The 15,372-nt window shown below is 39.0% G+C and overlaps 2 protein-coding genes across 2 annotated transcripts in view; one reads left to right on the forward strand and one right to left on the reverse strand.

The window, feature by feature from the left end:
• Positions 1 to 4,236: 4,236 nt before the first annotated feature.
• On the reverse strand, positions 4,237 to 13,633 carry Cxcl9 (C-X-C motif chemokine ligand 9). The gene is made up of 4 exons (XM_005337255.5): positions 12,198 to 13,633; positions 10,764 to 10,890; positions 8,058 to 8,142; positions 4,237 to 6,550 (listed from the first exon to the last, which is right to left on the reverse strand). The coding sequence occupies exons 1-4, from the start codon at positions 12,343 to 12,345 to the stop codon at positions 6,449 to 6,451; spliced, it is 462 nt and encodes a 153-aa protein (XP_005337312.2). The 5' UTR covers positions 12,346 to 13,633; the 3' UTR covers positions 4,237 to 6,448.
• A 101-nt stretch (positions 13,634 to 13,734) lies between these two features.
• Positions 13,735 to 15,372, forward strand: part of Art3 (ADP-ribosyltransferase 3 (inactive)) — a 90,130-nt gene continuing 88,492 nt past the window's right edge. Inside the window, exon 1 of the mRNA XM_040292293.2 lies at positions 13,735 to 13,861. The gene's annotated coding sequence lies outside the window, so the exon portion shown is untranslated. The remainder of the gene's footprint in view (positions 13,862 to 15,372) is intronic.

The raw sequence follows: 15,372 nt of genomic DNA on the forward strand, positions 1-15,372 counted from the left end.
TAGAAAAACAATTTAAATGTTTTAATCAAAGAGCTATTCTTAAGTCTTTAGGACAAGGCAGACATAGATTTCAGCGTGACTTAGGAGCATTCTAGGACAGACTTGGAAAAGTGGGACTTTAATCTTGTATGAGCAGGCGTCACATAGATGAGGTGGGAAGTAGGGCAGGTGAATAAAAGAAAATGAGAAAAGCTGAAGGTAGAAATGAACATAAGCTCAGATGACTGTAATGAGAGTAGTTGAAACTGATTTGGAAAAGTCCCAGAAGAAAGTTTAGGGTGAAAGATATGCCAATCAAGCAAAAAGAACATATTGAGTGCTTCCTAAGTGCTAGGGACTGATATAAGTACTAAAAACAAAGCAGTGAAGAGAATAATTTTTGTAGTCAGGGAATTTAAACTTGCCTGTACAGTAGTGTGGGGTATAAGAACTGACCATGCAATTTTTTTAAAGATAATTTCCACTTTTGATGATATTTGATTACTACGTCTAATTGTGATTAAAAATGTATTAATTGTGATAAAAGAAAATGAGACAGATTATAGCCATCAGATTTTTGAAATTATGTACCCTTACAGGTAAAATTAAAATGAGTATCCCCTGTATGCACATTTTATTCTTGTGTTAGTTTATTTTGCATTGTTACTGTTATTTTTCATATGAATCTCTTGGCAGGCTTTATTTACTTATTTATTGCTGGGATTGAACCCAGGGACACTTTCACTGAGTGACATCTCCAGCCCTTTTTATTTTTTATTTTGAGACATGGTCTCACTAAGTTACCCAGCCTGATCTCAAACTTGCAGTCCTCCTGCCTCAACCTCTGATTTGCTGAAAGTACAGGTTTGTGCCATTGCACCCATCAGGAATTTTTTTTTTTAAACTATGTGCCCATTTCGAGAAGGAAATCACGTATATCATCAGATAGCATTCTATCTTATAATACATGAAGATAGCGTAGTTAGCACTCTTATAACCCTTATGTCCACTTAATTGTATACACATAAGTGGACATTATGCAAAAGTGAAGAGAGGAGAGACGGGCATGTGTTCTCCCAGTTGTGGAGGTCTCACTTTTGTCTCAGGAATCTAGCACGTGACACACGACCACCTAAGTGCACTGAGTGAAGCTGGGCTCAGGTTTATAATATTCAGTTCTTATTTTTTTAAGCAAAAATGTAAGTTTTACATATTTTCATTTTATCCTCTCCCCAGGAACACATACCCCACTTCATAAACCAGTACGACAGAAAGGGTCTGGGGAGAGGATGGCTGATTTACTGAGGATGTTAAGATTAAGGGAGACTCTCTGAAGTGCCATTTAAAGTGAAAATTAAATGATGAGGTGGGGACAGCCATGCAGAGAAGAATGCTTCAGGCACTTGTATGGTTTAGGGAATAGAGTCACTATGGATGTTACAGGAACAAAGGATATTCTATAGGAATAAGATCTTACACAGATGAGGGAGGGTGTTAGGAATTGAAAGTCTAAAAGGGAGAACCAGGGGACTGGAGAAAGACTGGCTGGTCACTGACTGGTCCATAAGAATCTCTTGTACAATTGGATAATAAGTTTGTGAGAAAATCCAAAAAAAGCAGATTCTGCCCAGCTGCCACATGGGGAATGCTATGATCTAAGAGAAACTGCTACTTCTAGCTACTATCTACCTCTGTGGGTCTATTGCCAATAACTGGTGGAGGGCCTGGAAGCATTATTGATCACTAGTCAGCAATTGTGAAGGTGAGCCAAACACAAAAGAAGGGAAGAAGATAAGCTGAGACCTACTGGATACCACTGTGTGGGTCAATAAGTCTTATCAAGATTAACGGTCACTCCTTCATTTCTGCTTCCCAAATTTCACATAAGTTCCTCATTGCCTAACTCTTAACTTAGAACCACATGGAGAAAAGGATCTAGGAAATGTAGTTCCCAGCCCAACCAAGTTTACATAGCAGGGAACAACCCAGCACAACAGGAACAGCATATACAAAGGGCTCAAGAAGGAAACGAATTCAGAGTATCTGACAGATAGAAGGGAGGTGACACTGAAGCTCCATAAGTGAGGGATAAAGTGGAGAAGGCAGAGCCCCGCTGATGTAATAGGGCACCTGGCAGCCAGGCTACCAGTTTTGATTTAATTCTAACTTGTAGAATTTTAAGCAAGGTGGTGGGATTCTGAAGTATTCTTTAAAAGGATCATCCTTTCTGTCATGGATGATGGGGAAGCAAGAGAAAATTTGAGAAAAAGGGGCATCAGGGATAATAGGAAAAAGATAATCATGATCTGGACTAGGATTATGAAAATGAAAATACAAACCAGGCACCGTGGCTACTTCTGAGAATGAGGCATTAAAAACTCACGTTGGAGGCCAGCTTTAGCAGCTTTACATGACTCTCTCAAAATAAAATTTTAAAAAGTGCTGGGGATGTAGCTCAGAGGTATAGCACTTGCCTAATATGTGAGACCTGGGTTCAACTCCCATATTTCTAAAAAAGGGAGAGAAAAAAAAGTGTAGATACAGAGAATTGGTCAGGAAGGTCTTTGTTTTCATTTTCCAACATACTTTTTTAGACCTAGAAACATTTCTCTGTAATATGAGATGTGATACACTTTGAAAGTTATGTGTGGCAAAAGTAAGTGGTCAGAGAGGGTCCACTACTTTCTATGCACCAAGATCTATGCTGAGCCTTCTCCTCACAGTAGTCCTGAATGAGGAAACCAATGCACAGGAAGTTGGAATGTACCTAATCAAGATAACACAGTTACACAGTAATGGGCCTGTGATCCTAACCCCAATACCTTAGAATCTTTGCTCTTTCCATAGCATCCTGCTGCCTCTCACGTTAATTATGAGAATTCATGTTCACCATTAGTTATGTGATACCTGGCTCCTCAAAAGTACCTCAAATATACAGGTCTGTCTAAGAGACTCTGTACTGCATAATATCTCCAGCCTGCGTTTCCTAGCTGTTAGCCAGCCTTTTGTTACTGTGACAAAATATCTGAGACAATCAACTTAAAAAAGGAAAGGTTTATTTTGGCTTATGGTTTCAGAATTTTCATTCCATTACTTTGGGCCTTGGTGTCATGATTCATCATGGCAGGGACATGTAGTAGTAGAGGCCGATTCTCATGGAAGCTGGGAAGTGAGCGTTGGAGAAGGAGGAGGAAGAGGAGGAGGAGGAGGAGGAGGAGGAGGAGGAGGAGGAGGAGGAGGAGGAGGAGGAGGAAGGGACTAAGGTCCTAACTTCCTCCTAGTAGGCCTCACCTAACTGGTGAGCAACTTTTAACACATGGGCCTTTGGGGAACACTTAACTATAGCACTAACTTCTTAAATAACTTACCTGGTGTTTAGATTTCCTCCATACCTACTTGAGGCCTTATAATATTTGAACTTGTATCATTTCAGGAGATAGAAAATGGTGAAGACATTTTTGGTTTCCTGGGTTTAAATCTCATTGGAATAGTGTTACCCCTGAGGATTAGGAAATAAATTGAATTCCATATAAAATTACAAGTCAACAATGTCATAAGGCCATGTTGTCATGTTTTCCATGGAAGTTTTTTTTCCCCTAGCCCCAAAGAGCTCCTTTTAGAGAGCTTTTGTGTCTTTATCTTTTTGTTGTTGTTGTTATTGGAGATTGAACCCAGGGTGCTCTACCACTGAGCTCCATTCTCAGTCCTTTTATTTATTTATTTATTAGTTGTAGATGGACACAATATCTTTCTTTTATTTATTTATGTGGTGCTGAGGATCAAACCCAGTGCCCCACATATGCAAGGCAAACACTCTACAACTGAGCTACAATCCCAGCCCCTTATTGTTTGTTTTGAGACAGCCTCACTAAATTGTCCAGGTTGTTCTTGAACTTGCAATCTTCCTGCCTCGGCCTCCTGAATCATGGGGGTTACAGGAGTGTGCCACAACACCTGGGTTCATGTCTATTTTAATTAATATTGCATGTCATTAGATAAAAAATAAAAAGTAAATGAATAAGGACACATCAGAATTACTGTTAAGCATGAACTTGTTAAAGGGCATGTTTGAGACATGAAAAAGAAAACCAAGATTTATTTTCCAATCAATGATCTATTTATTGATCCTACTGTCTTTTAAGAAATAAAATATTTCAAAGTACAAAGTATTTAATGTCATACTACTTTGAATTTAAACATTATTTACTTAGTATATATGCATGTATAAATGATGAATGATTAGAATATGGGACTATATGTTTATCACAAATATTTATTGAAAATAGGTAGTCTTTGGTTTTTAGTTATACACTGTCCACTTTATCTGTAAGGTGCAAGGTAACCGGGCCACAGACTCAAAATATGGAACATTTTTATATTTTTTTAGAGAAATTATATGAAAGGACCTACAGAGTTTCATGATTAGGTAAAGATGTTTAGATGGGATCACCACTGGGCAGCACTCAAAATCACGAGCAGCATGAGGAGTGACAGTATTTGGGAAGGTGAGTATAGGCTTACATTCTGGCCAAAGACATTCTCTCCTATTCAATTCCTGAACATGCTCTCAGAAGAAATTTCCCAGCCTCGAAGAGGCTAACTAGATACCAAACATGCCTCCACTAGCAGAATTTACTCTTCCCGTTGGCTCTTAGTGTCTTATCATTCCTTTTCTTTGTGAAAGATGGTGTGATAATTGATAATCACAAAACTTTGCAAATTCTAAAACAAGGTCATCTGGCAATGAAATTCGTTTTGCCTTCAATTAGTTTTTAGAAGTATCTTGGAAGCTGTCTTTTTAAACTACAGAAAGTTGGAACTTGTCATTGAAGGAATTTTCATATTGGTGGCAAAAGGTTGGGCACTGGCTAACATCTCTGTGTGTGTGTTTCTTTTCTCTGGTTTTTCAGTGCTAGGGATAAAACCCCAGTCCTTGTACATACTAGGCAAGCACTTAACCACTGAGCTACATCCTCAGTCACAATGCATGATCTCTAAAGCTGCTTTTCATTATAAGATTACATGATTCTAGATGCCATATATATATCTGGAATGTTCTGGAATAACAGTCCAGAATAGTCACAAATGTTTGAAACATGTGCTTCTTATTTTTAGAGAAGCCAAGTTAATATCCTGTTATATAATAAACAAGGATGTTACTTCATCCTTCTTTCCTGCAGTTATAATGGCCAGAAGATAATGATTAAAAGAGGTTACCCAGGGTTAGACACAGTAGAGTAGCCAGGAAACATCCTGCTTTCTCTGAGAGGATGGCCTTTCTACCTATAACAGATACAATTAGTAAACTATTCAAAACCCAGCTCCACAGTCTTTTAGATGTGGTGGCAGACTCAAGGAAGTAAACTGTGACTCTGCCCTCAAGGAGCTGACAATCTGGTTAGAGAGAGAAAACAGACATTCAGAAATTAATTAGATGACAATTAAGTGATCTTCCATATTGTACTAAACACTCATGAAATAGGAGTTTTATGATGATTTGAGCATCCAGAAAAAATTTTGAAAGATTCACTTACTTATTTTTGTAATGCTAGGGATCAAATCCAGGATGTTACATATGCTAGGCAACTGCTCTACCATTGAGCTATACACTCAACTCTCCAGAAAGGTTTTATTTAAGAGGCAGGACTTGAACTGAACCTTGAAGACTGGGATCAAGTAGAGATAAGCAGGGAGAAGAAGGCATTCCTGTGGAGTATAGAAGGAAAAGTGAGAAAGGAGTACACCCAGGTGAATGAATTTCATGAATGAGTGCATGACTTGTGTAGTGGAGAGAAGGCAGGCACTAAATTATGGCAAGATGGTGAAGAATTGGCTTGAGTAAAGTGAAGGGTAATGATAAGAAATAGTGTGGTCAATTTGGGCAGGCAAGAATCACATGACCTCAAAAGCCAGAGAGAAGTTTCTGAAAGCTAAGCTCTGGTGATCGCCAGTGATGGATCCTCAGAAGGAAGCAGCAGACACATGTGTGAAAGGCCTACAGGTTGGTTCAAATGCAGATGCCAACAGCCATGGCAGCTTGGCGAGTCCAGCTCAATTCCAAACTGCATGACTCACTGGCTCATGGACAGGTCTGGGGCTTGTTGACACATACCTCAGAATACTCTCTAGAGGCTGTAGTTTGTGGCCTCGGAAGCCCAGGCAGCTGTTGTGTGTGGGATGTATTTGTGTGGATATTTGTCCAAATGTGGGTGTTACTGAGATCATAGTCTTACACATGATGAAATTCAGTTGGTTGAGGGTAGAGGAACAAAGACAACTATTGCCTCTAACAAGTCTTAACATTTTGGTTTTAAAATCAACTTTCTAACTTTAGTTACATTTTCAAAAGAGTACTTTAGATTTTCTATTCAAACTAACAAGCTGATTTATTAGAGGTCATCCATTCTTGGAATTATTTCAGTATAATTAAAAAAATTTAACATAAAGTACTTGATGGTAAAGTGGTCTCTTATGTAGTCTTCTTTTGATGAGGACGTTGGGGTCTTTTAGCTTTTAAAAATGTCTTCATTTTTTGTTTTCCCCCTTTCTTTTGCTTTTTCTTTTGGCTGACCTGCAGAGAGAGGCGGGGAAAGGATAATATTTTTTAATTTTACAAATTACCCTTCCTTATATTCAAACTCCTGACTGTGGTTTTTCTTTATTCTCAGAACTGTCTTAAAGTTGTCTTCTCTCCAAGGGGCCTCTTTTGATTCTCTGATTTGCTCACTTCTTTTGTTTGTTCTCCTGGCTTATTGATGTCCTCACACCAACTTTGCTTACCAGCCACCTGCCCTGGCTGAAACCCTCTGAGGTTGGTAATATCATCATCCACTTTTTATACATGAGGGGGTTGAGGTTAAGAAAGGATGACTTGTCCAAAGTTGTGAAGTGGCACCCCCTTTCTCCACAGAAAAGCCCTCTTCACCATGGCTGATTTTAGGACTGTCAGCAAAAGAGTCCATTGTAGATAAACTTACTATTTTCACGTCACCCTGTTTACTTGGCCACTGGCCGAGAAGATACCAGCACTCTAGGTGCTGGACACCCTCTTACTAGTTTTTCACAAATGTGTCCAGTATAGTACTTTGAAGAAATGTGCAAACAAGGCCTCTGGCCTTGAGCTGAGCTTCACAGAGAAGTCTACATTTTTAAGATAAGTTACAACCGGGCTCCATGGTAACAGCTGGCAGGGGGAGGAAAGAAAGGAGAGAAGAAGCTCTTCCCTTCTCAGGTGTTGTCCGTGAAGAGTTAACTTGCCCAGATCAGTGAAATAAAAAGCTGCTTTTATGTAAACTTCTGCAGACTGTGAACTTCTAAGCCCCTCCCTCACATGCTGGGTATAAAACTCTGAAACTCCCTGAACTCAGGGTTCAAGGGATTGATTGATTACAGCAAAGGCTGTACCCTCTGAACCTGGCTGCAGCCAAATAAAACTGTTTCCTGCTATCTTCGGTGCCTTGCCTCGTTTGTCCCTACAACAGTTGGACAGCTAGTACGTGGCCAGTCAATAGTCTGTCAGACCACAGAACTAATGCTCCCCACCACATATTCTGTGTCCTTCATCAAACCCAACTCCTGAGCATGTCATGCAGAATTCTTCCCACTTTGTCCTCACTGACTCTTCCACCTCAACACCTTTCTCTGTCCACATAAACTTCAGTCTCATTACATGAGGTTGCCTGAACACAGCAAGCTCTGTCTTGATTTTACTCTTGTTCACACCGCCCTTAGCTGCCTGGGGAGCTACCTACCCTTCAAGCTCCAAATCATTGTCACCTGATATATGAAATCTTCCTTAATAATTTCTCCCTATCACTCTCCTGGTAAAATCAATTACTACTTTCTCTACAACCTTCAAGATTCTTATATATACCTTGATATTATATGTATGCGTTGCATCACAACTAATTAATTCTTGCTATAGAATCTTATTACCTTGGCATCCTTTCTGTCTACCATCAATTCAGTACAATTCAAAAGGATGAAAGGTTGAAAACTGTACCCTTCATTGAGCTACACAGAATTCTTTGTTTTCCACAATTTCTAAAAGATAGAAAACTGTTCTTCTTTTCACCAACCTTTTCTTTCCACATCTTCACCACTTTTTTCACATAACCTGAATCTGGGTTTAGACATTCTTCATTCCCATTCTTCATTGTAGCACTGCCAAAGAAACAGCAATGAGATTTCTTTTTTCTCTGTAAATAATTTGATTTTTTTTGTAGAAATAATAAAAATAGGTATGAATTTTGCTGAATTTTCTAGTGAAATTACTTTAAATTACTTAAAAATTTAAAGACAAGATTATTTGGTTGCATTTTAAAAATTATAGCAGTCCATCCAGGAATAACTTCATGATATTTCATTCATCTCTCTGTATAATCTGAAAATAATAGTAGAAATTTCATATATAATTCTTAATGTAGGTATGAAAGAACTTAAAATATGCATATCATTTATCCTAGCAATGATAGGAAGAATTAAAGACAATACTGCCACAGTAAGAATTTGGCAATAGTCAAAATTTGGAAATAATCTATATTTCTAACAGCAGGCATTGCTTATATAAATTACGGCACCTCTATATAATATAATTTGACCATTAAAATGACATTATTATGGCTGGGGCATATAGTTCAGTGACAGAAGCATGCTCCCTGGGTTCAATCCTCAGCACCAAAGAATAAAATAAAAGGGAGAGGAATTATTAAGAAAAAATGAAATTATTATAGAAGATTTACAGACATAAACATGAGAAAATGTTCATAATTATAGTGTTAATGAAAATCACATTGCAAAACTTTTCAGTAAAGGAACTGTACAGGTAGGGACCCTATCTTATTATATTATCCTAAGTGTCTCCCATCAGTTTAAGACAATTCAAAAGGATGGAAAACAGTGTCACAATATTTAATAAATGTCTGTTACAGATTAGACACATACATATACTCATGGGTGCTATGTGCACCAACTTCTTTTTATGTAAGTAAATGTCTATTAGACAAAATTCTTAGCAGCAGAAAAGCAGGACATAATCATTTGGGAAACTGTGTGAAATTCCATTTTTGTTCCTCTTGATGCTTCAATCACATCTTCCTCAGAATTTTCTCTTTATGCAGAGCAAGAACACCCTGAAGGCATAACTAAGAGTCACCAGGCCAACTGAAATCATCCAAAGGCAACTCCAGGCCTGACCTTAACCCTAAGCACCCTTATGAAAGGCAGAGGATGTAGAGTTCCCTGGATCATATGCTTTGATCATAAGGGAAGGGAACACTTTATGTACATAGAATACCACTAATTTCAAGGACCAGTCAGTTTCTGGAATCCACAGTATAAAGCTTTAAGGGCTACCTGAAGAGCTCCCAAAGTGCACAGAGCAGCTGCTTTGGGTGTGTGGCCTTTCTGATTAGATGCCTGCTGAGCACCCTAGATCAATAACATAATTGGATTAAAATAACAATTAGATTTATGTTTAATAACAATTAGGTTTTTAAAAGAACAGCAATGGGAGAACAACCTCTACAAAGGCAATAATTTTTATTTGGTCCACTGCTGTGTCTTGAAATGCTATTAGCCAAAGATGAGGGATCTGTAGGATGAGTAAATATCACACTGACTTTGCAGGAGCATTAAAATAAGTTACAAGCATCATAAAAGCAAATGTACACAAACATACCTAATACAATAATTAAAAAAATAAAATGGGCTTGAAACACTCCTATTTGAGGGTTCTCAAGAGATGTGGACCAATTTCTTAGGAACTTAAGTGGACTTTAATGGAATGGAGTTGGTGGAGGTTTGGACCAAAAAGCTGTTCAAAGGATTTTTAGACTAAAATGTATCTCATTTCAAGATATATTTCAAGATATTCTGCCAATGCCTGAAACTTCAGATAGCAGTGAATCCTATGTATGCTGTTTTTTTCTGTACATTATTATCTATGATAAAGTTTAATTCATAAATTAAGCACAGTAGGAGATTAACAATAAATAATACTATGATTTAATAATTTTAATTATATACTATAATAAAAATTATTTAAAACTTATGAACTATTTATTTCTGGAAATTTTCACTTAGTATTTTCAGACCATAATTGACTGTGAGTAAAGTGAATCAGCAGATAAGGGGCAACTATGGTATGTTGTACATGATTTTATTGATTTTTATTTGTGTATCTATATGCATAAAATATTAGTATATATATATATATATATACATATAGTGTGTGTGTGTGTGTGTGTGTGTGTGTGTGTATAAACTCATATACCCAAAGCAAATGAGGAAGCTTTGGAATACCATGTACCCAGAAGGTATATGATACTATTTATCACTGGCTGGTAGGATTATAGGTGATTGTCAGTGTCTTCTTTAAGAAGATTGTCAGTGTCTTCTTTAAGCATTTTCTAGGAGCCCATTTTCTAGACTGCTTGAATCTATGTTTTCCAGGTTGCAATCCTAATTAGTCTCAAATAAATGAAATTTTATTTTTGTTCTTGAAAAACAAACTTCTCTTCATTGAACATGTGCTACTTCAGAAGTCTATCATACTTGGTTCTCACTCTCTACCAGAAATTTAATTTTTTTTAGAAAAAAAAGAAAGCAGCAGACAGACTTACAGAAAGGGTAACTATCTGAACTTTTAATTGTCTGCATGGGCAAGCACTCTATTTGCCATCATTTCTAGATCACTGCCCTCATTTTGTGAAGTAATAATAGTCACACTAAATTTAATGTCCTTGCCAATGTAGCATCTGTGTATTGAATGAGTTTTTACTTACATGATTTCAGTTTTCCCACAGGAAGGGCTTGGGGCAAATTGTTTAATGTCTTTTAAGGCTTTAGGGTGGATTTTCCCCTGCCTAGTACTGATGCAGGAACAACGGTCATTCCTCATTATTGGGGCTCCTATCAGAAAGAGAAAGAGTGGAATACATGCACGTGTTAGGTCAATTCTCCCATTGAGGCAATCCATCAAAATGATACATGCATTTGATCATAATTATTTCTATCACTTGCTGTCGGTAGATCATAACCACAAACTTTTGAAGCAGGTATTTCTCCCCTTTGTAGATAAGGAGGTTAAGGTTCAGTTAGATTAAATAAAGACCAAACACAATAGCTTTCAGGGGGCAAGAGTACGAGTAGGATTTCAGCTCAGGTTTTACTGTGTCCCAAGGTGCTTCTTTTAAATACATCACCTTACAACTTTAAGAGGAGTAGACACTTTCACAACATTTTTTTTTCAAATAAATTTATTTTTTATGTTTATTTTTATAAATATAAAAGTGGTGCTGAAGATCGAACCCAGGGTCCTGCTCATACTAGGCAAGTACTCTACTGCTGAGCCACAAATTCAGCCCTCCACAACATTTAATAAATGCCTATTATAGGTAAGACACACAGACATATAATTCATTAGCATTATGTGGTTCCAACTTCCTAAGGAACTCCCAAATACAATTATTCCCTGATCTTGGTGAAATGGAGTTGATGTAGGTTTGAACAGAGAGCTTTACTTAACTATAATTACCACTTCCATCCTCATCCTCTCTGTTCCCCACTGATTGATTTTCAATAGTGCTTTAAATTTTGGGAAAGTTTTGACACTCATTCAGCATATGTCTATGCAGTGCTTACTGTGTCACACATTAACTTCAAAATACCATTTTACAAATATGGAAACTGAGTTCCAGTAAGGCTATTAACCAACATAACAAAAATAGTAAATGGATTAGGGGTGATCTTCTGATTTCTCGATTCTTAATTGGTAAAACACAGACATATTTATCAAGAATCCATACTAGGAAAAAACATGAAAACAGTATAGGAAACAGAATCTCTCATCTCATTATCAGCTGCCAGTGCTGCTGTTTCACATCCCTTAATATAAACCACCCATTTATGTGAAATGGAAATAAAATATGCAGAAATTTCTTGGCGCTGAGATAGGGCTTCTTGTTATTAAATGTTCAAACATTTATTAAGACTTAACTAGGAACGTACACACCTAAATTGAGAAGACTTGTGTTTGACTTGGCAGGTCCAAGTTATGATCTTCAGATAATCAACCACATCACCAAGATGTTTTTATGAGTGACCAACATTACTTTGGGGACATGCAGAATATTCAACTTTATCTGATGAACCCATAGGGCTTAATAGTGAGTCATACCTCTGATTCTACTAATGTAATAAAACTCATAATACCTTACCTTGAACTCCAAACAGAACCAGGAAGATGAGGCCCAAGAGGAAAGGAATACCGGTTTTCTTCATAGTCAGGGAATGGAGTTCTACCAAGTCACTGCTATATATTTTGAACCTAAGGAATTCTTTTGAGAACATGCTCTGTGGAACCATATTTATTTAGGAGATCAATTTTCCTCCTAAACTCTGATTGGATGTTGTCCTTAGATCAAGCTAAACCAACCACAAATTGATTGTGCTGGGGGAAATCCTAATCTCCGATCCAAGGGAATTTCTGTTTGTTTTATTTCCATTTCACATAAATGGGTAGTTTTTAGAAAGTGATGTGAAACCAACAGCACTTGCAGCCTTTAGCAAACTCACAGCTGTTCACCTGGGAGAAGAACAGGTTATGCAATGAAAATAATAATGTCATACAGTAAGAGTTGGAGATGTGGTTTCCAGATGGGAAATATTACAGTTCACTTAAGTGATTTCCTTATTACTTATGGCCTAGCCTTCTGTATAAATGCATGGCTACATTATCTTTCTCATATTGTCCATCCAGCAACTTTAAGCACCTTAATTTCTTCAGGGGCCACGTTATTTTCTACTGGTGGTAATTTCATTTTGTGTCATTGCTGCTATAGCCTATTATTTTTAAAATTGATAGATCAGTTAACATTATGGTTCAGATACATGTAAGAGACCCAAATTAACAGTGGCCAAGATAGAGGCTTATTTCTCCTTGACACAGATAGGTGGACCAACACTTGTATGGAGGCTCTTTTCCCTGAGGTTGTCCAAGCTCCCTCTATCTTATTGCTTTGCCACCATTTCTAGGTCACTGGCCTCATCTACAAGGCAAAGATGACCTGCTACCATGTCTGATTTCCAAGTACAAAATAGCAGAAAGGCTGAAAAAGGGCATCTTATTCCTTTTGAAACTCATCCTCAAAGTTGCAGCTATCATTTTCCATCACAGCCCTGGCAAAAGAGCTTATTCACATGGCCACACCTAGCTGCAGGGGAAGTTAAGAAATGTCATCTTCATTCTGGTTGACCCGCTAAACATCAGAGGTTCCATTACCACAAAACAGTGTTTCTCAGGTAGGGCGGCTCATTTGGCGCACAAGCCCAGGCCCCTGATTTGGCCCGAGGCTTCCTCTGACTCTGGCTGTCCTTACTCTCTCCTGATCTTTAGTGCCGCAGCAGCCACTTCTCCAAGCCCCAAAGGTAGCATTTGAAAGCAAAGACTGTCATTCCCATCCCCAAAGAGGCACAAAGACAAAACCCAAGAAGCTGAACTATAAGATGGAGACAGATAAGTTTGCTTAAGCACAAATATTGATTTTTGTTAATCTCTCTGCAGAAAAAGAGCATTCGTCCCAGAAGAAAGTTCTGGAAGTCTGGCACAGTAAGTATACAGCAAATGCTCTATTAGTGAGTGAAGGGGCTCTGCGGCGGCATCCAGGTCTCGGCATCTCTGGCCCCGTGACCTCCTAGAGGCCCTTGGCGTGCGCACTGCGCATGCCCAACCAGCTGTGATTCCAGAACCTTCTTCCGCGAGGAGGTTACAGCTGGAGCTCCCAACGCTCACTCTTTTCTCGCCCACCGCTGGTGTCGCTGCTGGCTATCCGCTGCCGCTCGTATCTTCACAGGGGGAAGAAAATCGCTTTGAGGAGGAGAGGTAGTGTGTGTGCCCTCGGGATCTCTCCTCTGTCCCCTGGCCACTGTCCTGTAGCCTCCCCAAGGGGAGGCCGCGTTTCCTGGGGAGGGGGAAGGAGGCAGGGGGCTCACAGAGGCCCTTTGGGAGCTTCCACAGTAGGCTTGGGTGAGGCCTTCGGGAATGAAGGCCCCAGAAAGGTTGGGTCGCCCACCGGGCGGAGGCCTCCAGGCGAGGCTCCCAGACTCCGGGGCTGGAACCGGACCTGTTGGACCTTAGAAAGTGGGAGTTGGGGTCAGTGAAGAGTCGTTCGAGGCCAGGCCGCTCCTTGTTACCCAGGAGGGTGGATGCTCTAGCGGGAGGAGAGGGCTTCCCAGGTGAGTGGCGGAACGACTGGGATGGAAATGAAGACTGGGCCATTGCCCACTACTTAGATCTATTCGGACACTTGCTTCCCAGGCCTCGTTTTTTTTTTGGGGGGGGGGAATCATAATGCAAGCTCAAAGTGCGCTTCTGATTGGGCAGAGGGAAAGAGAAAACCCACTGACAGCACACTTATGACTAAACAGGGCTTTTAGGAGAAATAGAAACCTGGTGAGAGGATATTGCAGGAGTTTCCCACAGTCCTGGGAAAGGAGCCAAAGTTTGTCAGGACTGTTGAAATCAACAGATAGTTCTTAATTCCCCCTTTGGACCAGAGTTTTAATTTCTTTTGCCTTGAAAAATTCCAGTTCTGGGTCCCCGAGCACCTGAATGCTGATGTAACCCCCAAGAGCCTTGGTTTTCACATGTTGTCTGGCCTCCCACTTCCATCTTTTTGGTTACGGAATCAGTGTCATCTGTTTTATTTTATATATAGTGTGACTCACTGTGTCACAGTGAAGATGAGAGGCTTCATTTTTACCACGGGAGAGGAAGTTTCATATTGAAACCTCCAGGCCTGTTTTAATTTCTCACGGGGTGGATTTCCCCTCCTTTCAGCAGCTACTGCTAGAATTAAAAGGATGCTGACTCGGAAAAAGTGTACTTTGTTAAAGTCTCAGAAGCCCTGATTTACAGCACTCTGAGTTTTCTTTTTCCTCTTCTACTCCCATGCAGGAAGTTAGTCTTTCCTTCTATAAAATTATTATGTGGTGAACTGTCTGTGTACAAGTCATAGCTTTGTAGTGTTTCTTAATGGTGTCTGCATCTCACCTCATTAAGAGAATGGATCAGGTTCTTCCTTAGCTAATCTTACTAGCTGGCCTTTTTGTTTATATGTCTCATGCAAAGCTTGAGAACTGGGTTAAGTTGGTGAATAAGCAGTCTTGAAAGGGAAAGTCAGGACTTCATTTCAAGAACAGCTGTGGCTAAACATTGGCGCTAACACAGCATTTTTGTTCTGTGACTTTGGCAAGTTAGTTGTGATTATAGTTGGGAAGAAACTCCTCCCTAATCTGAAGAAAAAGCATCATGAAAAGAAAGAAAATATTACTGTATTTAAAACATTCATTTTCATTTTAAACGATTTACTTTAAAATTGTTTACCTAACTCT

Source organism: Ictidomys tridecemlineatus, chromosome 9 (assembly GCF_052094955.1).
Source record: "Ictidomys tridecemlineatus isolate mIctTri1 chromosome 9, mIctTri1.hap1, whole genome shotgun sequence".
Lineage (NCBI taxonomy): Eukaryota > Metazoa > Chordata > Mammalia > Rodentia > Sciuridae > Ictidomys > Ictidomys tridecemlineatus.

Excerpts from the sequence above, each read along its gene's own strand:
- Cxcl9 (XM_005337255.5), bottom strand. The coding sequence starts at position 12,345 with ATGGTTCCACAGAGCATGTTCTCAAAAGAATTCCTTAGGTTCAAAATA. Across the intron at positions 8,143-10,763 it reads TGTGGGAAAACTGAAATCAT|TGCTACAATGAAGAATGGGA; the intron begins GTAAGTAAAAAC and ends TTTCTTTGGCAG. Across the intron at positions 6,551-8,057 it reads TGAAGATGTGGAAAGAAAAG|GTCAGCCAAAAGAAAAAGCA; the intron begins GTTGGTGAAAAG and ends CTCTCTCTGCAG.